Below are 26,001 nucleotides of genomic sequence, written 5' to 3' on the forward strand. Positions count from 1 at the left end.
CAGATGCTCCATAGTGCTTTTATTCCCAGGAAGTAATGGTTGCTATGGGCATAGGACCCTCCTGGAAGGGGTTTCTCAAGATTTTGTCTTTAATTAATTTTGAGGCAGTGTCCATGAAGATCTGTCATCGATTGGATGATGTGCATTTGCTGTTTTCGAGGGATGTAGTGTGGATTGTCTTATTCATTTTAGTGGTCCACCATTATTGTAAAGATCTCACAATGTACCTTCAGTTGTTGCTCAAAAGGTGATTAAAAAACTGTGTAAAGAACTTGTTGAGTTTAATTGCTAATCTATTTTATCGGCATCCTTTTTGAAATGTGGTAATTTCCCATTGAGCATTGTGCCTAATAAGTATGTGGGTAATTTTTGTCTAATTCATAATTTATCTAATCATATTAGAATGGATATAAATGGTTTTATAGCCCCGTATGCTTATTCAGTGAGGTATACTTCACTGTAACAAGCAGTTTTGGTGTTGTGATCTTATGAGAGGGATGCTTTAATGACCAAAGATGATATGGAGTAAGTACAGTGCACTCCATTTAAGTGCACGTCAGATAAGCGAATGCTCTGTTTACTGCATGCCACACTTCGGTCCCATTTTTGGCACCATCAATTTCTATGGGGACAAACTTCGGTTTAGCGCACCACTGATAAGTGCAAGATTTGCTTATTTGCATGGTTTAAGATTGCTCCTCTGCAGGAAAAACTCCGCATAAGCGCATGCACGGAATATGGAAGCCGATTGGCGCATGATTTCAAATTTACTGCCCCTTTAACTGCCACATTCCACAGGCAGAATAAGCGAAAGAATGTTATTACAGTGTACACTGGGGTCGTTGTCGTCATCGCGGCAGAACTGTAAGACTTTAACACTGGCTAAATGAATAGAAGTTCTTAAAAAATTAGAAAACAAACAAAGTGAAGCATCTATTGCTAAAGAATATGGCGACAATCCCAGTCAAATTTCACATATTTTGAAGAAGAAAGACCAGCTTCTGGAAGACTGGCAAAACAATACAAATCCACACCGGAAATGAAAACGGGCGGGAAAAGCTGAGGAGGTAGAAGATGCTCTTCTTCGGTGGTTTTCTCAAGTCAGGAGCAACTTTCTGTCAGTGGTCCACTGCTTATGGAGAAAGCTAACCAGCTAGCTGAAAGTCTTGGACTAACTGAATTCAAAGGCACTGTTGGATGGTTGGAAAGATGGAAGGAGAGGAACAACATAAAATTCAAGACACAGCATGGTGAGAAATAAGATGCTGATGACTTTGGTGCTGAAAATTGGGTTGTTTCAGTTCTTCCTACCATCTTAAATGAGTTTGCACCTCGTGACATTTTCAATGCTGATGAAAACGGTCTCTACTGGCGAGCGATTCCTGATGGAACACTTGCATTCAAACATGCCGAAACTACTGGAGGTAAAACATCGAAGGACCGACTGACGATCCTCTTTTGCTGCAATATGGATGGGAGTGAGAAGTTGGAACCCCTCATCATTGGAAAGAGTAAACAGCCCCATTGCTTCAAGAAAATTAAGTGACTTCCTGTGTCATACGAGGCTAACGCAAATTCATGGATGACTGGGGAAATTTGGAAGCAGTGGCTAAAGAAGTTAGACTCTAGAATGCGGGCACAAAAGCGTCAGATTTTGCTGCTTTGTGATAATGGTGCTGCACACAGGGATGATGTCAGGCTGTCTAACGTCAAGGTGGTCTTCCTGCCACCAAACACTAACTCTCTGATCCAACCTATGGATCAGAGCATAATAGCCAATTTCAAACAACATTATTGGGCTCTTGTGCTACGTCGTCTGATGAGCATTATGGATGACCAGACTGGCAAGGACAAACGTGCTGTTGAACTGGCTCGTAATCTATCACTGTTGGATTCCCTACATATGTGGAAAGAAGCCTGGAATCATGTTACACAGGCAACCATTGTGAAGTGCTACAAGCGGGCAAGCTTTGTTAAGGATGTGAAGTGGGACAAAACAGATGCAGCTGTTGCAAATGTGTCAGATGAACAGGTTATTGACATCCCAGCTGGTGTTACTGAAAAGGAGTTTCATCACTTTGCAGCTGTTGATTACAATCCACAAACAACTGACGACAGCACTGATGTTGAGATATGTGCCTACACGCAGGCAACAACAGCTGATAATGAAACAGATGATGAAATGAGCAGCGAGGCACATGCTGATGAAATTCAACAGCCTCCTACTGTCACTTTTGCAAGAGTGCTGGAGAGTCTCAACACTGTGCTGGCCTATCTGGAGGCCACTGGATGTCAGTGCTATGACAGTTTTTACTGTCTGGCAGACATAGTCTGTGGAACTCACAGACCCAATAGTGTACAGAGGACTATAACTGATTACTTCAAGTAAGCCTAATGTCAGTTAACGGAGACTGTATACTGTATGTATAATAATAAGCAGTACTGTACATATGTTTATCAGATGTCAAGCTTCTTTGGGTCACAACGGTTAAGTGCACGCTCTGGTTAACTGCATGCATTTCTTTGGTTCCAGACCCTTGCACTTAAGAGGATTGCACTGTATTTAGATTGTGGCTTATGTATCCAGAATATTTTTCTTTGTTGGGTATTAGTTTCATTCTCACTATTTTTTTTTAATGTATACCCATGTGGTGTTTTGTGGCTAGCTATCATTTTGAGGCTTTTTCTACATTTATTCAATGGGTGGTGGAACAGATTGCTAGGGTCAGGACTGATATTCATTATTTGGATGATTTTCTTCTCTGTGGGACCAGCAGAAAGGGAATCTGTTAATATCTGGTGGTTTCATTTGAGAAATTGGTGGCAGAGTTTGGTATTCCTTGCTACAGAGAAGTTGGAAGGTCTTTTCTGGGTATGGAATTGAATTCAGTTCAGATGTATTCTAGATTTCTATGGGCATCTCTAGCATTTAGCACACAGTAATCATTAGCATATACTAAAACTGCTAGCCCGCCTTTGTAAAAAAAAATCCTGAGTGGTCTTTTCAAATTTGCCTGTTGGGTTATTCCAATAGGGAGGGTTTTTATTAAACAATTATCTTTGCTTACTAGGGGACTTTTGCAGGAGCATCATTTCATTAGGATTCCCTAGTATATAAAAGAGGTTTGAAGATGTGGAAGCCATTTATGGAACAGTTTGGCAATTTCCCTAATTTCTAATGCAGATTTGCAACTATGTTCAGATGCTTCTAATGGAGTAGGTTTTGGGATTTACTTTGTTGCTTCTTGGTGTGCTGAGTTTTGGCCATCATGGTCGTTTGAGAAGAGCTGGGCATAGACGGGTGGTGATTAGCTCAGATAATATGGTTGTGGCATTTGTGATTAATCAGCAGTTGGTGTGGTGTCCATTGGCGGTGTAAATATTATAAATACTGATTTTGTGGTGCTTATATTTAAATGGTATGTTGATTGTTCCCCATATTCCTGGACTTAGTAATGATGTGGCGGATGCTTTTTCTCATTTTCAGTGGTCCCGTTTTTGATCATTTCTGCTGGAGGTGGAGAAAGTTCTCAGAAATGCCAGATGAGTTTTAGAGCATCACTCCACTATAGTCCAACACCAGTTAGCTAGCTCATTATCCCGGATTACTTGGTAAAGTTGCGGTAGGTGTTGGAGGAAATTTTGAAGCATAGAGTCCTTTTACTAAACTGTGCAAGCAATTCACATGCGCCACATGCAATGAAGCCCATTTCAATTGAATGGGCTGTGTCGTATTTCCCACGCTGGGAATCACTAATGTGGTTTAGTAAAAGGGGCCCACAGTGAATGCCTCTCAATAGGTAATAGGTGGGTCCATCTCTTGTGGGATGATTTTGGAATTTATTGTAACTGCACCAATGAGGGTTTTCTCTAGGTCAGCAGTCATTGCAACTTTAACAAGTTTTACATTTTGTTGTAAATTGGGACTCAGATCATTTTTGGTTAAGAAATTGCTACAGGGATTATGAGTGTGTACAAACAGCACCAACATATTCAGGGTAAGGATACTTTCATAAGATTTGCCTCCTTGATTTTATTTGAATACGGAATTATATTTATATTATAAATTGAAACACATTTTATGCACTACCTTTCCTATTTCTGGATTGTAAATGTACATATTCAGCATCAAAACACAATTACAAAAGTTTTATTATGAACATATATTGATAAGGTCAATGAGACCTTTTAAGTATAGCAGATGGCATCTTATTTAATAAGTAAATTATTTAGAAAGTATAAGTTACTGATTCATTCACACCACTCATCTACATTTTTATTTATTCAGTAAGGAGGATATTGAAAGTTAGGAAAATGAAGTAATGTAATTTTGCATTAACTTTGCAAACATGTATATAATGCAGTTTATTTATTTACGACTTTAATGTATTTTTTATGTATGCATTTATTATTTATCAATAATTTACACATGATGTGGGATTATTTATGTTTATGATATATATAGAGAGAGAAAGGATTTTTGTGTTTATATATATATATATATATATATATATATATATATATATATATATATATATATATATATATATATATATATATATATATACTGTATATATATACACATACATTTGGGGGGTTTTAAATATCCGTGTGTTGGATCACTGTAGGCTCTGTCAAGAGGTTGTTGGCCAATAAAGAATGCTGTTATCCCTGATGGGCTCCTGAGTATGTGCTTCTGTGATTCCCTCTTGGTCTTTTCCACTTCTGCCTGTTTTCATATATTGCATCAATTTGTCATGAGACCCTTGGGGCATTATTTGTGCGGGTCTATTTCATCCAAATGGGGTGTATTTATTTATATATTTATGCATTCTTGTATCCCACTGTTATCCAAAAACAAGTTTCGGTTCAAAGTGGCTTATAATTTACATTTGGTGAGTTTAAATGGTGGTTTACATTTGGGGCGAAGAAGGGGACGTCGTTAACTTGTGTATTTATTTGTAGAATTTTTTTGAAGAGGTAATTTTTCAGTTCTTTTCTGAACTGAAGATAGTTTGTGATACTTCTTGTGGCTTTGGGTGTTGAGTTCCACCATTTGGAGCCTAGGTAGCTGATCCTGCTGTGTAAATGATCTTATAGTTTAAGTTTCTGCAATTGGGTAGATGGATAAGTAAGTAACCTCTGGTTTTTGGGACTGCATTTCTTGGGGAAAGATTGATCATGTCTAGCATATATTCAGGTGCCATTCCAAACAATATTTTGAAAATGGTGGTGCTAGCTTTGAAAAATAGTCTAGACTTGATGGGTAGTCAGTGTAGTTTTTCGAGCAATGGGATATAAGTACATAAGCACTGCCACGCTGGGAAAAGACCAAAGGTCCATCAAGCCCAGCACTCTGTCTCCGACAGCGGCCAATCCAGGCCACAAGAACCTGGCAAAAACCCAGAATTTAATAACGATCAATGGACTGTTTCATATTTCGACTTCCTGAAAATCAGTCTTGCTGCTGTGTTTTATATGGTTTGTAATGATTTTAGTGTGTCTTCTTTACACCCTACATATGCTGCATCGCAATAATCCAATTGTGATAGTATTATCGATTGTACTATTATCCGGAAAGATTGTCTGGGAAAGTAGTCTCTTATCCTTCTCAGTTTCCATAGTGTTCTGAAGCATTTTGATGCTACTGTTGATACTTGACTGTCCAGTGAATAGGTACTTATCTAGAATTATTCCCTATATTTTTAGTTGTGACTCAATTTGGTATGTTTGGTTGTTGATTATGAAATTTTGGTGTGATGTTGAGGTGTGTGGGTTTGAAAGAACCAGGAATTAGTTTTTTTTTCTTTGATTAATTTGAGTTTGAAAGTTGTTACCTAGTTTTCCATGAGGTCCGGACCTTTTTTGACTATGTCCATTGTTTCTGAGATACTGTTGTTGAAATGTATGTAGATGGTGACATCATCTACATATATGAATGAGTTGAAACCCATTAATTCCAGGTTTTTCCGAGTGGTGCCATCGTTACATTAAATAGTATTCTGTGCTCCAGGAGGCTGATAACTGGGTGGGCATCTTTACAATATAGGATCTGGTCCTTAGGAAACCATTAAACCATGCTGCCACTGTTCCACTTATTCCTATATAGTTGAGTAGTGCCATTAGTGTTGTATGGTCTACTAGGTCGAATGCACTTGACATGTCAAATTGTAGTAGTAATATATTTTGACCTTGGCTTATTAGGTTTCTGAACTTCATTATCAGGCTGGTTATGACCATCTCTGTGCTGTGTTGTGGCCTGAATCCTAATTAGGAATTATGCAGGATTGAAAATTGTGTCAAATATTCCATTAGTTGCTTTGTTACAAGCCCCTCCATCGTTTTGATCATTAGTGGTATAAAGCCACTGATCTGTAGTTTGTGATGTCGCTGATCTTGCTTGTTGTGTTTTGGGGGATTGGACTGAGTACAGTATCACCTTTGCCAGTTGGGAATTGACCTTTTGAAAACATGTACGTAATGTGTTTGGTGAGATATTCAATGAACCAATCTGGTGAGTCTCTTGACATGTGATTTGGGCATTTCTCCAGCAGACAGTGAGCATGTGCACATTTTGTCAGTAGTATTTTTACTGTGCTTGGATTGGGTGATTTGAAGGAAAGCCAGGTTCTGTCTGCTGTGGTATGGGTTTCAGTGATTTTGCATGCTTGTAGGAAATCACTGATGGATGTTTGTGATTTTGCAAGGTTTGATCTTGTGAATGCTATTTTGCATCTAAAATATTGTGTAAGCTCATCTGCCATTGATGGTATTTCAGTTGATGCCAGTACATCTTGGGTTTTCAGTAGTTTGTTCAAGAGTTTCAATATTTTTTTTCATATTAATCTGTTCTGGGTTGTTGTATGTGTTGTAATATTCTGCTTTAGCTTTCTTTATGTTATTTGTGTATGTTCTTATAGCCTTTTTTCCATGTGGTTTTGTTTGTGTCTGTTTTGTTTTTAGCCCATGTTCTTTCTAGTTTCCTGTATAGTTTATTTCATTTGCAGTAGCTCATCATTAAACCAGGGACGTGGTTGTATCTTAATTCTTGCTTTCATTTTGAGATGTGCTATTTTGTTTAGAGTGTATTCGCTTGCTTCGTCCCAATTTTTCATGAAATGTATGTCGTTGGGAGCAATGTTTCTATGTTCGTTCATCACCATTGTTCAGAAGGTGTTGTTGTTCACCTTCCCCCTGGTTGTGATTGTATGTGATGTTCTTGGTATTCTGTTCATACCATTCTCTTTCCATTGTAATATAAAGGTGAGCTTGCTGTGGTCTGACCATGGAACCTCTACCCATTTGTGATTCTCTATTATGTACTTGTCTGCTGAGAATCTGTGGACTAGTAAGCCTAGTAGTTGGCCTTTTCTGTGGGATAATGTGCCTTCTGCTGTTTTGAAGTTCCATTGGTTTATGAAATTCATTAGGGTTCTGGAGTTGGTGTCATTTTGTTTTTCTAGGTGAAGACTGATATCTCTTATTAGTAGGACCTTTGGTTGGTTAATGCAGATGTTTGATACAACGTCCGTGAATTTGACTTGCGCGTTCGTCCAACTTCCTGGGGAGCAAAAAAACAGTATGATGCTTAGTTGCTCAGCTAGTGTTGTTTCAGTGGTTTTGCATGCCAAGATTTCAATTGCTGGGGTTATGTGCTTATTGATAGGTTCTACTTTGAAGGAGGATTTGTATAATATTGCGGCTCTTCCTCCCTTTTTTTTTTATTCTATTGATGTGTATTGTTTTACATCCCTGTGGGCATATGTCGAGCAATGCTGGGTCATCTTTGAGGTGTAGCCATGTTTCTGTTATGAACAGTAATTCTAGTTTTGCTGTTTCTATCTAATCACTGAGTATTGCAATATATGATATTGGTCAAGACATGTTTCTTAGTACATATTTCATACTGGCAAAGCTTTATGGGCCCAGCAATTTCATGGGGATATGGGGACATATTAGTTGCAGGGCAGCTGAGAGACAGAGCTGGGCCCAGAGCAGGGTCTCTGCCTCTGCTACCACCCCTACACAGGCCGCCGCCGCCGCCTCCCCCTCACTTGGTGGTGGTTTGAAAAATTTGGAGAAATTACATACTTTGAATTATATTTTGTCAGGTAGTGAGTAAGGTGAGCATGGGTGGCATTATCATGTAGCTGGTAGGGCTTGGTCTTGAAGTGCTAATTTATTACAAAACTTGGATTTCCAGCCACTTAGCAACACCATAGACTGGTGAATAAAAATTCTAGGATGATATTATCTAGATATAATTGAAGTTAATTTTGAGTGGGGTGTTAAAGTTTATGATATTCATTTTGTTATTTGGTAATAAAGCTGAAGCCTGTTTTAACTCTACCTTCTGAAGTATAGATGTTAGATTTAGGTAAGAGATATGCATGTTTGATGGATTTAATTGAGGAGAAGTTGTGAATGCAGTCACGTAACTAGGACTGAATGGGCTCTGAATGGAAACAATAAGATGTGCCTCCTATGACATAATCTCTCCTAAAGCGGTGGGGACTGGGGGGGAGGGGGGGGGGGCAAAATGAGACACCCTTTTAGAGCTCCATTAAGCAAACCCTGCAAAAAGCAAACACATTCCAGACCTATATTGAAAACCTGTCACAATAATAAAAATAGAAATGGAAGTGCAAGGTACCAGACATATTTTTCTTCTCCCACGTCCCACCCACAGGAAGTTGCATCAGAGAGAAAGGACTTAACAGAGGAAAGATTCCACTGGCCCAAGAGAGAGGCTACCTTCAGTACTGTGTCTGCTCTGAGCCACTTCAGCATGTGGAGGACTGTCAGCGGGGAGCGGGGTGAGCTGTAGAGACCGAGACCCGGACACAGGAGGAGAAGAAGAGGGAAAGAGAGCATTTAGCTGCAATAGGCCCCTATCATTGAGCGACCTTGGGCATTTTGCTGGGCTCACTCAAAGGTAGCTATGCCCCTGTGTGAATCAATTATTCTAAATAAGGTCTCACCAGAATCTTATACAGGGGTATTATCACCTTCTTTTTCCTATTGGCCATTCCTCTCCCTATTCACCCAAGCATCCTTCTAGCTTTCACTGTCACCTTTTCTATCTGTTTGGCTTAAGATCATCACATGATCACACTCATGCCCCACTCCTCTTTTGTACACAAAAGTTCTTCACCCCCTAAACTGTACCATTCCCTTGGGTTTTTGCACCCTAAATGAATGACCCTGCATTTTTTAGCATTTAATCTAAACTGTCAGATTCCAGACCATTCCTCTAGTTTTGCTAAGTCTTTCCTCATATTGTCCACACCATCAGGGGTGTCTACCCTATTGCAGATTTTGGTATCATCCACAAAGAGGTAAACCTCACCAGACAGCACTTCAAGAATATCACTTATAAAAATGTTAAAAAGCAATAGCCCAAGAACCGAACCTTTCGGCATACCACTGGTGACATCCTTTTCCTCAGAATGAGCTCCATTTAAAACTAACCTGTGTCCTATTGGATATACAGCAAAGCACCAACTAACACAGATATAGATGCATGTCTGTGATTATTTTATTATGTCACTTGAACTTGGTTTTGTAATATCCTTTGAGTATAATCACAGAGATTCATGCTATAAATAAGCCTCTGGTCAGTGGATGATTTTTAATGATCCATGCAACACAAATGTATCACCTTTTTTTGTTGATCCAATATATTTGCCCCTTTGGGATGAAGAGCTGGTGCTGGAGGCTTGGTCTTCATTCCCAGTCCTTGAGAGCCACCAATGGGTCAGGTTTTCAGGATATCCCAAAAGAATATGCATGAGAAAGGATTGCATGCCCACCACCTACATTTTATGCTAATTTCTCCTATGCACGTTCATGAGGGATATCCTGATAACTGACCCACTGGTGGATGTTAAGGACTGGGAGTGAAGACCAAGGTGCTAGAGTATTGATAGCCAATCTGGTTTGGAGGATAGCCATAGTGAATATGCATGAGCTAGATCTGTATAGGGTAGAAGTAATTTGTATAACTCTATCTCATGAATATTCATGGTGGATATGTGTAAATCCAACCCCCAAAATGTATCTGTTTGCTCATAGAGGGATCCTTCCAGTGCTAGAAAAGAGGAACTAGAGAGAAATAAGTAAACAATCAGGTATTACTCTAGGATGAGTACGAGCCTCAATGCCCACCACAGCTTGCTTAACTTATACAAGCCTAATCAAGGGCTAATTGTTTATTGTTTATTAAAACTTGATATACCATTCCTCATTGAAAAACAAATCTAAATGTTTAAAAAAGAAAATATACATTTGAAACATAAGAAAGGAATACCAATTTACTGATAGTAAAGAAGTCAGATGCTCAGACATCATTCATACAAATACTAAAAGGAAGGAAAGCACAGTATTATATATACATAAGTAAACACAATTTAAAAATAAATATATAAAATTGTTTAATTTCCCTTGCTGCAGAGTTCTTAGCGGAAAGTACATATAATTAATCGAAGGCCAATTGAAAAAAAGTACATTTTAAATGCTGAACGGAACACTAGTTTTCTAGTCATAAATTTCTCGGGAGTGAGTTCCAAAGGGCAGGTGTGCCATCTGCTCTCTTATCCCTGCTTTTTAAAAGCAAATTAAAAACGTGCAAAAATCTATTTACAAAAATATAAACAAAATATATGGAAAGAGGCCAGGGAACAAAAAAAAAAAAACAATATCAATAAAGGGGGGGGGGGGGGGGGTGAACCCTAGTCAAAACCTTCCACCACAAAATCAGTGGTAGGAGTGATTATCCCATCTACAACAAATCCAAGAAAATTCAAAAAAGCCCCTCATTGTTTTTCATGATTACTTAATGTAACTTTGTGTGTTGTGATCTACATCTTTAACCACCATCTACATGTTCCAAAATCAGTACATGACAAGATGAATGCAGAACTGTATAAATACTCATAGTTGTATCTATTTTCTATTTATTGTCTTGTACACAGGTGATTCTGGTGTAGACGAATGGTCCCAGTGGAGTTCATGTTCAGTTACTTGTGGTCAAGGGTCGCAGGTGCGAACCAGAACTTGTATACCACCTTACGGGACACACTGCAGCGGCCCATTAAGAGAAACAAGGGTTTGCAATAACACTGCCCTCTGTCCAGGTAGTGTTAGTAGCAGATACATTCAAAATGTAAAGAATGTTAAAATGTACAATGCTAAAACTTATGTATTTGTTAAATAGTTTTCTTAGATGCTAGAAATTATATGCAGACTATGTTGGAGCATGCCTTTAACAATACAAAGTTTTATGTTATATCAGTGTTTAGATGTATAATGAAAGCTTTCTTTCTTTATTGGGGTCTATATCAAGGAATGCAAAGAAGTACTTGGGTACCTCTGGTGTTCTGGTTTTCAGAATGCCTTTAGTACATATGTATGAGGCATAATTTGCATACACCTACCTGGTTCTTAAACTGTTTATGAGTGTATTTAGTACATGTTTATTAGGGCCTCTGCAAATCAGAATGCTTGGGTGGCCAATAGTTCAGTCTGAGCACCATGAATTCAAAACCCAATGAAACATTTATTTTAATTTAAATTTGTGTGTGTTTTTCATGAACAGGGACAGTGCTTCCTAAAATCATTTTCTTTCTGGTAAAAGCAATAATGTTTAAGCCTTTAATCCCTTCACATAGCTGAACAATGCATTAGTAATACATCAGGAATACATTAAAATTTATACATTTGTCATGTTTGAGAAATTATTTTTTAAATCCATCTACATTACATGCAGAAAAAGAGGTATTTACATGTGTAAATTGAATCTATGTTTATATGCAATTTTAGAAAGCCAATATCCCCCAAATTCTAAGTTGTGTGCGCTAATTTAGCTGTATGGCCAAATTATGCACACAACTTAATTAACAAGCCAGTGTCAATAATTGGTATTTAACAACCAATTAGTGGCACTAATTGTCTTTAATTAGAATTAACACACCCAACTTTCTAGGCGCATTCTATAACCCAGTGCGTGTAAATTCTAATGTGTACAAGCAAAAAGGGAAAATGGCCATGGGCATGGAATGGGCGGGTAATGGAGATTTCTAAAAACTATACGCACTATTATAGAATACAATCGATCTGCGCCTAACTTAGGCACAGGTATTTCAGCCTGGTTTTAGGTGGCCTAAATAGGTGCACCTAAATTTTATTTGAAAGAATGGCACATGAGCATATTCTATAAACTATGCATAACTTTAGGCGTAGTACATAGAATCATGCTAATCGTGTGGTTTTACAATGCCAATTTTTAAGGTGCCATATATAGAAGTCCCCTCTATCTACATGTAGATGCCTGGGATGCAGGGCTCTACCTTCTCTGTAAACCCATACAACAGAGGTGTTACATTTGCTAAAACCAAAGCAAGTTACAAGTACTATATGCAGGTACTTTCTCTGTCCCTAGTGGGCTCACAATTTAGGTTTTTGTATGTAGGGTAATGAATGGTTAAGTGACTTTCCCAGGATCACAAGGGGGGCACAGTGGGAATCAAACACAGTTCCTCAAGTTCTCAGCCCACTGCACTAATCATTAGGTGACTTCTTTATTCCAAGGAATAAACCCAGTCCATAGTGACCAGCATAAAAAAAAAAAAACCAGTGATCACCATGGGCTGAATGTTGACTTGTAAATTTCCTCACTCAGATCTAGTGAAAGTCAGCTATCTTCAGGTGTTTGCAATTCTTACACTGGCAGAAAGCAAATACCATCGAATGTAGACTCATTCCAGTTGCACTACCCAACCTTTCTTTGTTTTTTATATTTTCTTAGCATCTCTGTTTTCTCTTTGTATCATTTAATCGCTGGATTGTAAAGCATTGGTATTCAGAACAAGATGGGCTAGACAGGTTCATTTCAAGAATAGTTCAGACCTTGTGCCTCCATCTACTACTTATCATTTCTATAGCGCTACTAGACATACACAGCGCTGTACACTTGAACATGAAGAGACAGTCCCTGCTCGACAGCGCTTACAATCTAATTAGGACAGACAAACAGGACAAACAAGAGATAAGGGAATATTAAAGTGAGGATGATAAAATATGTGTTCTGAACAAGTGAATAAGGGTTAGGAGTTAAAAGCAGCATCAAAAGGTGGGTTTTTAGCTTAGGTTTGAAGATGGCCAGAGATGGAGCTTGACGTACTCCATCATTTACAAACCATGAATTCCAGGGTGGATATACTTTACAGGCATCAACGAGATCTTGTATGGTCAGCTCTAAAAGATACAGTTGGTTGGCAAACCTAATACCAGGTGGAGAAATCAGAAGAGACTTACCCTGCATAGGAGTTAATCTCTACAATAAAAGATACTATCCTGCTTATAATCAAAAGAGAAAAACGCCTATATTGCGACCGAAATCGTGAGATGGGCGTCTTTCTCCAGTGGGCGCCCAATATAATCGAAAGTCGATTTTGGGCGTTTTCAACTGCAATCCGTCGCGGAAACGGGCAAAGTTGTTGGGGGCGTGTTGGAGGCGTGGTGAAGGCGGAACTGGGGTGTGGTTATCGGCCGAGGTGAGATGGGCGTCTTTAGCTGATAATCGAAAAAAAAGGCGTTTTTACCGCGATTTTTGGTCACTTTTTGTGGACCCTTTTTTTCACGAACAAGTCCCAAAAAAGTGCCCCAACTGCCCAGATGACCACTGGAGGGAATCGGGGATGACCTCCCCGGACTCCCCCAGTGGTCACTAACCCCCTCCCACCAAAAAAAACCCCACTTTAAAAACTTTTTTTCCAGCCTGTATGCCAGACTCAAATGCTATACCCACCTTCATGACTGCAGAATGTGTTCTATCCTCTGACAGCCTTTCCCTGGTTCTGATGTGGCTCTCAGGTGAGTGTGACACCTTTTCTGTTAAGGGCACTGCAGAGCCACATCAGCAATGCATTGTGGTGGGTGTAGGGTATTGGGCTCCATGATTCCAGTAGCTTGTGGCAAATGCTCACGATGTTGGTAGTTGATAGGCTCTACTCCCATGGTGCTTTTCCCCCTGCTTACTGGGTCAGAGTGTGCCCTGTTTTGTTTCTGGTAGTCCATGAGGTAGTGGCCATTTTTGTAAGCCAGATTTAGATCCCTTTCACGTGTTAGCCACATTACAGAACTTAGTTCTTCCCTTGAATGTGGCTGAAAGAGGGCATTGTACAGCATTCTGCCAGCTCTGACCTACTGCTAATCTCAGTACCAGCGAGACTCATTGCCAGTGGGGCACAACCTCTGATCTGCAGTAAACTGTGAGTAAGCATGCATATTCCAATAAAGGACGTTTTCGGAGAGATTAGTCTTCAGGTGTCAACTGGTGTGCCAATGTTATATAGCAGCAACAAGTCTGCAGGTCCCTGGAGCACTTTTAGTGGGTACCGCAGTGCACTTCTGCCAGGTGGACCCAGGCCCATTCCCCCCTACCTATAATACTTTTGCTGGTAAATGGGAGGTCTCCAAAACCCACTGTACCCACATGTAGGTGCCCCCTTCACCCCTAAGAGCTATGGTAGTGTTGTACATTTCTGGGTAGTGGGTTTTGGGGGAGGGGGGTTGGGTGCTCAGCACCCGTGGTAAGGGAGCTATGCATGTGGGAGCGTTGTCTGAAGTCCATCGCACTGACCTCTAGGGTGTCCAGTTGGTGTCCTGGAATGTCAGGGGGGCGAGTGTACTACGAATCCTGGCCCCTCCCACGACCAAATGGCTCGGATTAGGACGTTTTTGAGCTGGGCATTTTTAGTTTCCATTATCGCTAAAAAAAACAAACACCCAGCTGAAAAACGTCCATTTTTTCAAAAATACAGTCTGTCCCGCCTCTTCACGTACCCGTTCAATTATGCCCCTCTATGGGGCCCTTTTACTAAGCTGTGTTGACACTAATGCATGCCTAAGCAGCTTAAAATGGCACACTGTGGGATGTACTCAGGCACGTATGCTAACCGCATGCTAACAAAACTTTTTTGAGGTGGTGTGTCAGGAGGGTGGAACGTGGGCATTCCTGCGCTAAACATGTATTTGCAGCCACATTACTGTTCACTAACTGGTTACCACAGGAATAGCTCATGAGCCCTTACTTCTTGTAAAATGGATGGTGGTAAGGGCTCATGCATTACTTTTTTTTTAAATAGATGTGTTCTAATGGCAATTAATAAAAAAAAACAGATAATCGGTCATTTTGTGGATGCAGTAAAAATGGCCTTAGTATGCAAGAAAGGCTAGTTTATGGGCATGCTGAGGCCCCTTTTGCCACAGTTCAGTAAAAGGACCCCTGTATTTCTAACCTGTAATGCTTAATTTAAAAGTAATATCCCTGAATGTAAATAGGGCAAATTGTCCTATCAAGCAAAATAGATACTCTGGTTACTATATAATGCTTTTGTTATTTTCTTTTAAATATTAAGAAAAATTACATGATACGTAGAAGATTTATACTTTTATTTATTTTCCCCATTGCTTCCTATGGAGTTAGGCCTTGCAGGAATAAATTTATATGCAATATATGAGTGAAGAAGCAGGATAACTAAGTACTATTTTGTAACAATGCACAAAAGTGGCATAGGGTCAATTATATAACTGGGTGCCTCCAGTTAAATGCCCCAATTAAGTGTGACATGAGTCAATTATATAATGACAATTATATCTCTGGGTGCCCAGGGATCATTGTAGAATGCTAGCATAAGCTAGTATTGGCATACCTAATATTTATGCACCTGCAGTTAACGTAAGCCATAAATGCAGTAGTGACGTGTGTAATTTATGGTATTCCGTAAGTTAACATGTAACAGGGAGCCCCTAACCATGTCCCACCTACATATTGGTTCTGCTCACATGTGCATCCTTTGCAGTTACATGATATAGCACTAACATGCGTCAGTGGCATTGCCATAGGTGGACTTGGGTGGGTAGAGGCCCCCCCAGAGTCAGCACACTCTTGCTGCCACTGGCTGGGATCCCCAAGTGCTATCAGTGGAAAACCTCCTTGAACATGACCAGGACTCTCTTCAAAACACTTCCACAGTCAGCGGAAGCTCTCTTTTGCCACCCAACGTTGGCACCCGGCACATGCTTAGTTTTTGCGGGGCATGGACATTTCTAAAATCTATGCACATTATTATAGAATACACCCGCTCTGTGCCCAATTTACACCAAGTAAAACATGGCGTAAATGGCCTTGACTAAATTTGGTTGCATGGAGAGGCACTCGGTGTATTCTATATACCGCACAGAAACTTAAGCCTATTCTATAAAATATAAGCATGCTTTAGAGAATACGCCTAGGCATATTTTTTACTGCACTGAATTGTCAGGCGCCATATGTAGAATCTAGCACGTAACATGAGTACCTATTGCAGCCATATAGCTGGTGTAAATGTTCATGCCTAAGGGAAGGAGATATGTGTGTAACTTATAGTAATCTATAAAATATGTAAGTAGGCATCCCACCCTTGTTCTGTCCAGACTTTACCCTTGTGTATGCCCATCTCTATAATATGTGCTATGTAATATGTGCACAAAGGGCCAGGTTCAATAAATGGTGCCCTAAATTAGGCTACATTATGATCTATGCTAAGATTATATTCTGTAAAGGGTGCTCTATGCAGAATGCTCTTTACAGAATAGTAGCCTGGCATGCTTCCTGCATTTAACTTTGGGTACAAGCACTTATGCCTGTCAAAAACTTGTGTAATGCTAGTGTCCAAGTATTTTATAGCATGGTGCTTAATTTCTGAGAATGCCCATGACCTGCTCATGCCCTTCCCATAGTCACACCCCTTTTTGAGTTGTGTGCTGTGAAAATTAGGCACATATGCTATAGAATAGGGCATAGGGTATATGCATGTAACTCCTATGTAATGCCAAATAAGTACCAATTAACTCCAATAATGAATTGTTAGCACCTAATTGACTAATTACAGAATCAGGGGGAAGTGCACATGCTTATAGAGCAGAACGTAAGCATACTTTCAGCATTTAAAAGTGTATGTGTGCACATATTGAAGCCCTTTTACTAAAGCTTAGTGTGCACAAAGGGCCTTATTGTATAAAGGTTATGCTAAATTTACGCTCCTAAATGTATGCTAAATCTTTGAGCGTAATAGCCGCTAAATTAGGAGCATAACTTTAGGAGCATTGATTACACTTGTAATTTAAGAGTGTAAATTTAGAAGTATCAATTTAGGAGCATACGTTTAGGAGCATAACCTTTATAGAATAAGGCCGAAATTGGGTGGCGGAGCAGGTGGGGGGAAGAGGGGTTGGTGGTTGGGAAGCGAGGATAGTGGAGGGCAGACTTATACGGTCTGTGCCAGAGCCGGTGATTGGAGGCGGGACTGGTGGTTGGGAGGCGGGGAATCCTGCTGGGCAGACTTATACGGTCTGTACCCTGAAAAAGACAGGTACAAATCAAGGTAAGGTATACACATATGAATTTATCTTGTTGGGCAGACTGGATGGACCATGAAGGTCTTTTTCTGCCGTCATCTACTATGTTACTATCCACCTTATAATCGAAAGAGAAAAACGTCTAGATTTCGACCCAAATTGGGAGATAGACGTTTATCTCACAAAAACGAATAAATCGGTATAATCGAAAGCCGATTTTGGACGTTTTCAACTGCACTCCGTCGCGGATGCGGACAAAGTTGATGGGGGTGTGTCAGAGGTGTGGCGAAGGTGGAACTGGGGCGTGGTTATCGACCGAGGAGAGATGTACGCGTTAGGACGATAATCGAAAAAATAAAGGCATTTGTAGCGAACATTTAGGACACTTTTGTTGGACCCTTTTTTCACACGAACAGGTCCCAAAAAAGTGCTCTAAATGACCAGATGACCATCGGAGGGAATCGGGGATGACCTCCCCTGACTCCCCCAGTGGTCACTAACCCCCTCCCACAAAAAAAAATGATGTTTCACAGCTTTTTATTTTCACCATCAAATGTCATACCCACCTCCCTGGCAGCAGTATGCAGGTCCCTGGAGCAGTTGTTAGGGGGTGCAGTGGACTTCAGGCAGGTGGACCCAGGCCCATCCCCCCCTACCTGTTACAATTGTGCTGTTTAATGCTTATTAGTCGTCCAACCCCCCCAAACCCACTGTACCCACATGTAGGTGCCCCCCTTCACCCCTTAGGGCTATAATAATGGTGTAGACTTGTGGGCAGTGGGTTTTGAGGGGGATTTGGGGGGTTCAACACACAAGGGAAGGGTGCTATGCACCTGGGAGCTCTTTTACCTTTTATTTTTTTGTAAAAGTGCCCCCTAGGGTGCCCGGTTGGTGTCCTGGCATGCAAGGGGGACCAGTGCACTACGAATCCTGGCCCCTCCCATGAACAAATGCCTTGGATTTATTCGTTTTTGAGCTGGGCGTTTTCATTTTCCAATATCGCTGAAAAACAAAAACGCCCAGCTCACAAATTGTCGAATAAAACATGGACGTCTATTTTTTGCGAAAATACGGTTCGGTCCGCCCCTTCACGGACCCGTTCTTGGAGATAAACGCCCATGGAGATAGACGTTTTTGTTCGATTATGCCCCTCCATATGTTACTATGTCACAAGGGAAGAGCAGTAGCACTTAAATTAACTGGGGCTCTTTTCAGCACTGTTTCTCTTCTGAGGTTCAGGCTGCTGACAAGTTTCCTGCTCCTCAGGGACATCCTTTTTTTTTTTTTTGAGTGGACGTCCATAAAGGACATCCTTGTCATGCGCAGAGCAGCCGGCATAACGCTTGGCTGCTCTGCGCATGCTCCACTGGCCGACTGGCCGACTGGCTGACTGTATACCGATGGAATAGAGAATGCAAGTGAGCTACAGCGAGCAGCTCATTTGCATTCCTTTTCCTTTATGCATGCTCGTCCCTTACCGATTCGCTAAGGGAATCGGTAATGGAAGGGCTTTAACGATTTTTTAGTGCATCTTCCCATGAGTTAATGAAAACATGGAAAAGAAATTCTTAATGCTATTTTTTTCATGCAATACCCCCCTGTTTACTAAGCTGTGCTAGCAGTTGCCATGCGCTAATGCTGACACAGCCTATTCACTTTGAATGGACTGTGTCGGCATTGCTGAGCAGCAGCCACTAGCACGGCATAGTAAATAGGGGGGGGGGGGTTAATTTGTTATAATAAAATACATTTGCTAGGTCAAAGGAGAACATAGTTTGTAGCAATGGGTTTGCAAAATGTATTAACCAGTCATGTTATATTATCTCAGTTAGGAGATGAATGTTACTGTGTTTCTCCAACTTAACCCCCCCCCCCCCCCCCCCACAAAATTATATGCAAAACAAATTTTATATTGCTGAAAAATGTAGGGGCTTTATTACTAAGTGGCACTAAGCCTTTAATGCAGGGTTAATATGCAGAATCAGGCTACCCTGCAACCATATTAAGGGGCTTTGTATTAAACTGTGCATTACTGAATTTTCAAAATTTTTTATTCAGGGTCATGGTATGGGCAGTGAGTGGATGTGGAAGTTTTAGCCAGCTAGCACATAGGACCTAATTCTTTAAATAGCACTGAAAAATTGGTACTGAAAAAAAGAAAACACCCCATACTCAGCACTATTCCATAAACAGTGTGCATAAGGTTCCTTTTACAAAGCCGTGCAAGCAATTCCTGTGCAGCAAATGCAACAAAGCCCATAGGAATTGAATAATCTGTTGCATTTTCCACACCAGAATCACTAGTGAGGCTTTGTGAAAGGACCCACAATTTGTAGGAACACCACTGATCCACCCCTGATCCTCCCATGGCTGCACACCCTTTTTGGAGCCGCACGGAAAATGCTCTTCTGAAGAAACATTGTATGACTTGTGGTATGACATTCTATTTTTATCTTGATCCTGTACTTTTCTCCTGCTCCTTTGTATTTCCAGCTCATTTAATACTAGGACTGAGATCTGGCACTGTCAACCTTCATGCACAGTTAGGCTTCCCCCTCCCCTCCCCCCCCCCCCCCCCCCCCCACACACACACATTTTTTTTCTTAGAACATAAACAGAAGCTGGACACAACAAACCAAAGGGAAGCAGTGTAACATGCAGAAGATGGCTTTATTAATGAAAAACACTTGATGCAGCTATATTTCAGCCTTCACATGCATCAGGATTATATTAAAATCTATAAAACATATAAAAAAACATACATTAAAATGTAAAAGTATTACATTCATAATCAAATACATACAAAGAAAAGTTAAATAACTATGTGAAAATAACAATACTTGCATCATAAATACCAAAATAGAACACAGATATGTACATACAGATGCTGGCATACTGCTAAAAAAAGTGACATATCACCCAATCATAAATAATCACACAGGGGGTGTAAATAATGCAGAATGTTGACTTATTTGCTTTTGAAGAAGACCAAGTACAGGGATATTGGACATGGGCCTGAGGGTTTGTGGGAATCACAAATAAAATGCACTATTTTAAAAGGTTTAGATTTGATAGCCTGTATACCTTTCAGCCAACACAGCTGTTTTTTTGATTGGAAGATCATGTGTTTAATTTAGCGTCCAGTGTTCCCATAATAAGCCATATGGGAACAGATTGATGGGAACATTGGACACTAAATGGTTAAGTAAGGACCCTAAAGACTCCAAGCTGCCATTTTTGAAAATGCTTGGTAAATGCTGAATAAGTGAGAGTGCATTGTGTTTGTCATGTAAGAGAGACTTATGATATGTAAGAAGTAATTTTTGCTCTAAAAAAAAACTGAACACGGTTCCAGTGAAGTGTATTTTATGTGTGATATTGTGGGAACTTCACTCCTCATCATTTGTGGTATGTGGGAATCATCAGGTTCTTTGGATACTTCTGAGTCCTCAACAAACCACACTGGCTGCCAGACTACACTCTTTCCCATACCTCTAACACCCAGCCCCTGAGTCTCAGATGCCCCACCATAACCACCTTTCATGGAGCCATATTGCAACACAAAACACATAACTGCCCTACAGACCCAACCCTCCCCACTGCCCAAAAAATCCCAATAATCTTCACCTTTAAAATTCAACACTTCTACCCCATCCCCCAGCAGGCAGCAGTCCCAATGAAACCTCAATGGAACCCAGGTCAGAAAACTAGCTCTTTGCAAATCCCAACTCCCAAAGACCTCAGAAGCCTCCTGGTAAGGCCTAACACCACATCACAAAAAAAAACGCCTCACCACCCGGGCTCCTCACAGAAACAAATTTAACGCTGTAGTGAAAGCTTCCTTTTTCTCACTTATACGCTTTATCTTTTCTTTCTCTTCCATATGAGTACTTCTCCTATCACTGGTAATCACTCATCTGGATTACTGCAACTCTCTCTATGCAGGTCTCTCACTCTTCTCTTTAAAGCATCTTCAACTACTACAATCTGCTTGCCTTCTATATCATGCCCAGCCGTTTGACCATATTACACCTTTACTGTATCAAGAACACTAGTTACCCCTTTCTGCACACATTCAGTACAAATTCCTGATTTTGATCTTTAAGTCTCTCCGACCGTCCTGGACTACCTCTCCCACCTTGTCATTCTGTACACACCTACATGCTCCTTCCACTCAACAGATGCTAGCCTACTCCAATTGCCCCCTCTCTCTTTTATCAGTTAGAAACCACATGACAACAGCTTTCAGTTACATTGGTCCTAGACAATGGAACTGTTTACCCTCATGCCTCCATTCAGAACCTTCATATACTAAATTCTAGTCTTCTTTGAAAACTCACACATCTTGCTAAGTGCTAGTCTATACAGATGCACATGTAAACCTTTTAGCATGCAACTGAAAAGAGGGAGTGACCATGGGAGGAGCACGGGTGGATCAGGGGTGTTCACTAAAGATGCACAAGCTATTATAGAATCTGGGGGATCTGCACCTAATTTACATGCAAGGTTTTACATCAGGTTTCAGTTGGCGTATATCCTCGGGCCCGAAGTTGGACATGGATCCTGGCACTACACACTGTTCTATAAACGGTGTCCAACTCAGAATACCGTTTATAGAATAGCACTCAGTGCTCATTCTTTTGGTGCCCAAATTTGGGCGCAATTTACAGAATCTACACCACAGTTCTTACAAATGTATGCCATCTAGCTCATTTGCATGGGTAGGACACATTTGCATGAAGGAGATCATTAACCCATGGGAAATGCTTTGTAAGCCTTTTGTTACAGTGACATTGTAAGCATTCATATCCATGGCCGTGCCAACATGGTAAGTGGGGTAAGCACCACAGGGAGGCACCTGCCTTCAAGGGCGCTGCTGGAGTGCTGCCCCGCCATACCGCTTGTCCTCCCTCCTCCCTCCCTCCCTCCGGATCCATCCCTCACCGACCTGTCCTTATAATTCTTCGGGGCAGGCAGTCTTGCCTGCCCGCTGCAAGTGCTGATTCTCCCCCGTGCTGGTTCACGCTTTAAAAATTGGCGCTGAGACTTCCAGAGGCGGCCTCCCGAGACTTCTGCTGAAGTCTTGGTGGCCATTTTGAAGCGCGAACCGGCAGGGGAGAGTCAGCGCTGGCAGTGAGCAGGCAAGACTGCCTGCCCTGAAGAATTCGAAGGACAGGGCGATGAGGGACGGATCCGGAGGGAGGGAGGAGAAGAAGAAGTCGCCACTGAACAACTCGGAAGGGGTGGCAGGGGAGATAAGGGAGTCCCTGGGCATGGGTGGATTATGGAGGGGAGAGAAGGATCGCTGGGTATGGGTACATGCAGGGCAGGGGAGAGGAGGGTCACTGCTGGACATGGGTAGATGGAGGGCAAGGGAGAAGAGGGTCACTGGGTATGGGTGCATGCAGGGCAGGGGAGAGGAGGGTCACTGCTGGACATGGGTCGATGGAGGGCAGGGGAGAGGAGGGTCACTGGGTATGGGTGCATGCAGGGCAGGGGAGAGGAGGGTTGCTGGGTATGGGTGCATGCAGGGCAGGGGGAGAGAAGGGTCACTGGACATGGGTGGATGGAGGGCAGGGGAGAGGCGAGGTGCTGCCTGCAACTCGGCTTCACAAAATGTTTTTTAAAGGTAGGGTGGTGGCAGGAGAGTCAGGGAGGGGAGGGGGTTCTTAGATGGGAGAAGGGGGGATTTTCAGATGGGAGAGGGGTGTTGTGGGGGTTCTCAGATTGGGAGGGGGTTTTCAGATGGGAGCAGGGGACTGGGGTGGGGAGGGGGTTCTCAGATGGGAGAAGGGGGATTCTCAGATGGGAGAAGGGGTGGGTGGGGGTTCTCAAATGGGAGAAGGGGGCTGGAACTGGGGTCTGAGAAAGGGTCATGAGGGAAAATGGGGCATGCCTGGGTCAGGTGGGAGAATGGGTTGGGCTGAAAAGGGGAGCCCTAATGCAAGGCATGTGGATGAAGGGGGCTGGAACTGGGGGCTGAAAAGGAGGGTAGGTGGGATAAGGGGGCTTAAAAGGGGCAGGGGCTGAAACTGTGGGGACTGGGGGCTGAAAAAGGGACAGGGAGAAGTGGCTGGGGACTGAAGCTCGGGACTGGTAGGAGAAAAGGGCTGGGACTGAAATTGGGGACTGGTGGGATAGTGGGGCTTGAACTGGGGGCTGAAAAAAGGGGCAGAGAAAGGGGACAGATCCTGGATGGATGGGAGAGGGAGGGCAAATGGTGGATTGAAAAGGCAGAGAGAAAGGGCAGACAGTGGATGGAAGGGGGAGAGAGAGAGGGCAGACAGGGGCAGATGGTGGATGGAAGGCGCAGCGAGAGAGAGGGCAGATGTAGATGGAAGGAGCAGGGAGAGAGGGCAGACATTGGAGGGAGGAAACAGCAGAGAGGGCAGACACTGGATGACAGAGAGAACAAAGAGATGCTGGATGGAAGGAAGACAGTGAAAAGAAGATGAGGAAAGCAGAAACTAGAGACAACAAACTGTAAATAAAATATATATTTTTATTTTTTTGCTTTAGGATAAAGTAGTATTGTAGCTGTGTTAATAAATGTTTATAATAGAACATGTAAACAAGGTAATATTTTATTGGACTAATTTTAATACATTTTGGTTTTCTTTCGGAGAACAAAACCCCCTTCCTCAGGTCAGGATAGGATACTGTAGCAACACTATACTGTAAAGACCTGCGGAAGGATGTTTTGGCCTCTGAAAGCTAAATGTATTAGTCCAATAAAATGGTATTATTTTATTTTCTATATTTGTTTTATTTCTATTTGTTAATTTGTAAAGTGGTGATTGGTATTTGTTAATTTTTTCAAATTTACATCTGCTGTCTTTATATTTTGCACAGTATAGTATTTTGGTATGTATGGTATTTTATGCTAGACGGGGGAGGGGGCGCCAGAGACCCTAGGCACAGCCCTGTTCATATCCTCTTATAGATAGGTATGTATAATGGCAGTAATGCACCAATAATGGTTTTTATTGTTGTTTACTACAGTAGTGCTTGATGACCAAAACAATTTCCCATTAGAAAATATTCTGTGGAAAGGGAATGTTAGAAAACAAGGATGAAATAAAGATAAAGAGAACTGATTGGAAAAAAGGACAATAGAAGAGAACAACCAGAACAAAACATCTGCAAATCTTGTTAGATATTGATTCTTTGACATCAAATGTTTGCTTTTGACAGTACAATTCTTATGTGTGCCTTACAAAAGTGTAGTAGTAACATTTCAAGCTTAAAGAATAGTGGAATCTAAATCCCCTAGGTCGCACAGTGCTAGGCAAGCATTTGTCATCACATGGCCCTACTGATTGTACAAAAGTTAATGTACAGAGCAGTTTCCCTGGCAACAGGGTCCTCAAGTGTATAGCAACCCCAAAAAAAAAAAAAAAAATATATATATATATATATATATATATTTTTTTTTTTAGAAGCCTTTGCATGACACTAATTTGGCTGGTCTTTGTGCTGAGGGTTAGGAGGGAGATCAGACCTGGTGCTAGGTGGAAGGGAGGGAGGGAGGGAGGGAGGGGAACTGGTTCTTGTGCTGGGAGGTGGGAGGGAAATCAAAGCTGTTGCCAGGTATGAGGGAGGGAGGGGGATCAGAGCTGTTATGGGGGAGTGGTAAGGGGATCAAACCTGATGCCGGGATCAGAATGCCTCAGGTTGAGAGGGAGGGCAGGACAGTGTATGTTATAGGATGGTACTTGGAAGTTATGTGAGTGCCAGCCAATATTCAGTGCCAACACAGCATAGTTAAACAGATAAACATGCCTGGTTAGCTATGAGGGTGTCTGCACTGAACATTTCCAGCACCCATAAGTTCTGGTTCTTCTCTGGCTTCAACCCCTGTAATGCTCCTGACTTGCCCTCTAGTGACGTGGTCAGTGACTGCTGGCATTCAGTGACACTTTCCATTTACACGCCTCTGAATATCAGCAGCTAGGCAGGCACAAGTTGTTTAAATAGACAGGAGCCCATCTAGTGACATGTGATGACTGAACAAGTGCCAGGGTCTATGAAAGCATTTATACTTGATCCAATAAGATAGGTCAAATTATGGATTAGCCAAAGTTTACCAGGCTCTTTCTTAAGCACAATGCACAACAGAGAAACTAAGAAATTAGGAGAAAGAACCCTAGAAAATGGGCCATCAATTCTACCCAATTGCCACTGAAACCCTCAATAGCAAATATGCATTATCCAACTAGGATAGTTATCCAACCACCTGAACAAAGCAGCCAAGTCAATTGCAGACAGAGCTTTATAAAAACCTCCTGAGGTCCTTGGCAACCCTTTTTCTTGGATATGACAGCAGAAGGCTGGAGAAGCATCTGGGTTTTCAACTACCCAGAAACTTATTGGCTGCTCATAAAAGTATGAGGTCAATATTCAGCCCATGGCAGTAAGTGGATGGCAAGCCACTTCCAGCTGGGGACTGAACTAAACCTAAATATTCAATGTCTGGGCATGCAATGCTCCCGGCATTGAATATCTGGGTATGACTATCGACCCGGAAGTTAACCAGGCACCAGCCAATATTCAGACCTGTACCCAATTAACTTGCAGCATAAAGTTAGAACAGCCATTTTG

General features: G+C 41.6%; 1 protein-coding gene across 1 annotated transcript in view; it reads left to right on the forward strand.

Moving 5' to 3' along the window:
* Positions 1-26,001, forward strand: part of ADGRB3 (adhesion G protein-coupled receptor B3) — a 1,672,438-nt gene that overhangs the window by 537,832 nt on the left and 1,108,605 nt on the right. The window contains exon 3 of the mRNA XM_030199002.1: positions 10,974-11,135. Coding sequence (XP_030054862.1) covers positions 10,974-11,135 — 162 coding nt within the window. The remainder of the gene's footprint in view (positions 1-10,973; positions 11,136-26,001) is intronic.

This window comes from Microcaecilia unicolor, chromosome 3 (genome assembly GCF_901765095.1).
Source record: "Microcaecilia unicolor chromosome 3, aMicUni1.1, whole genome shotgun sequence".
In the NCBI taxonomy this organism is placed as follows: Eukaryota; Metazoa; Chordata; class Amphibia; order Gymnophiona; family Siphonopidae; genus Microcaecilia; species Microcaecilia unicolor.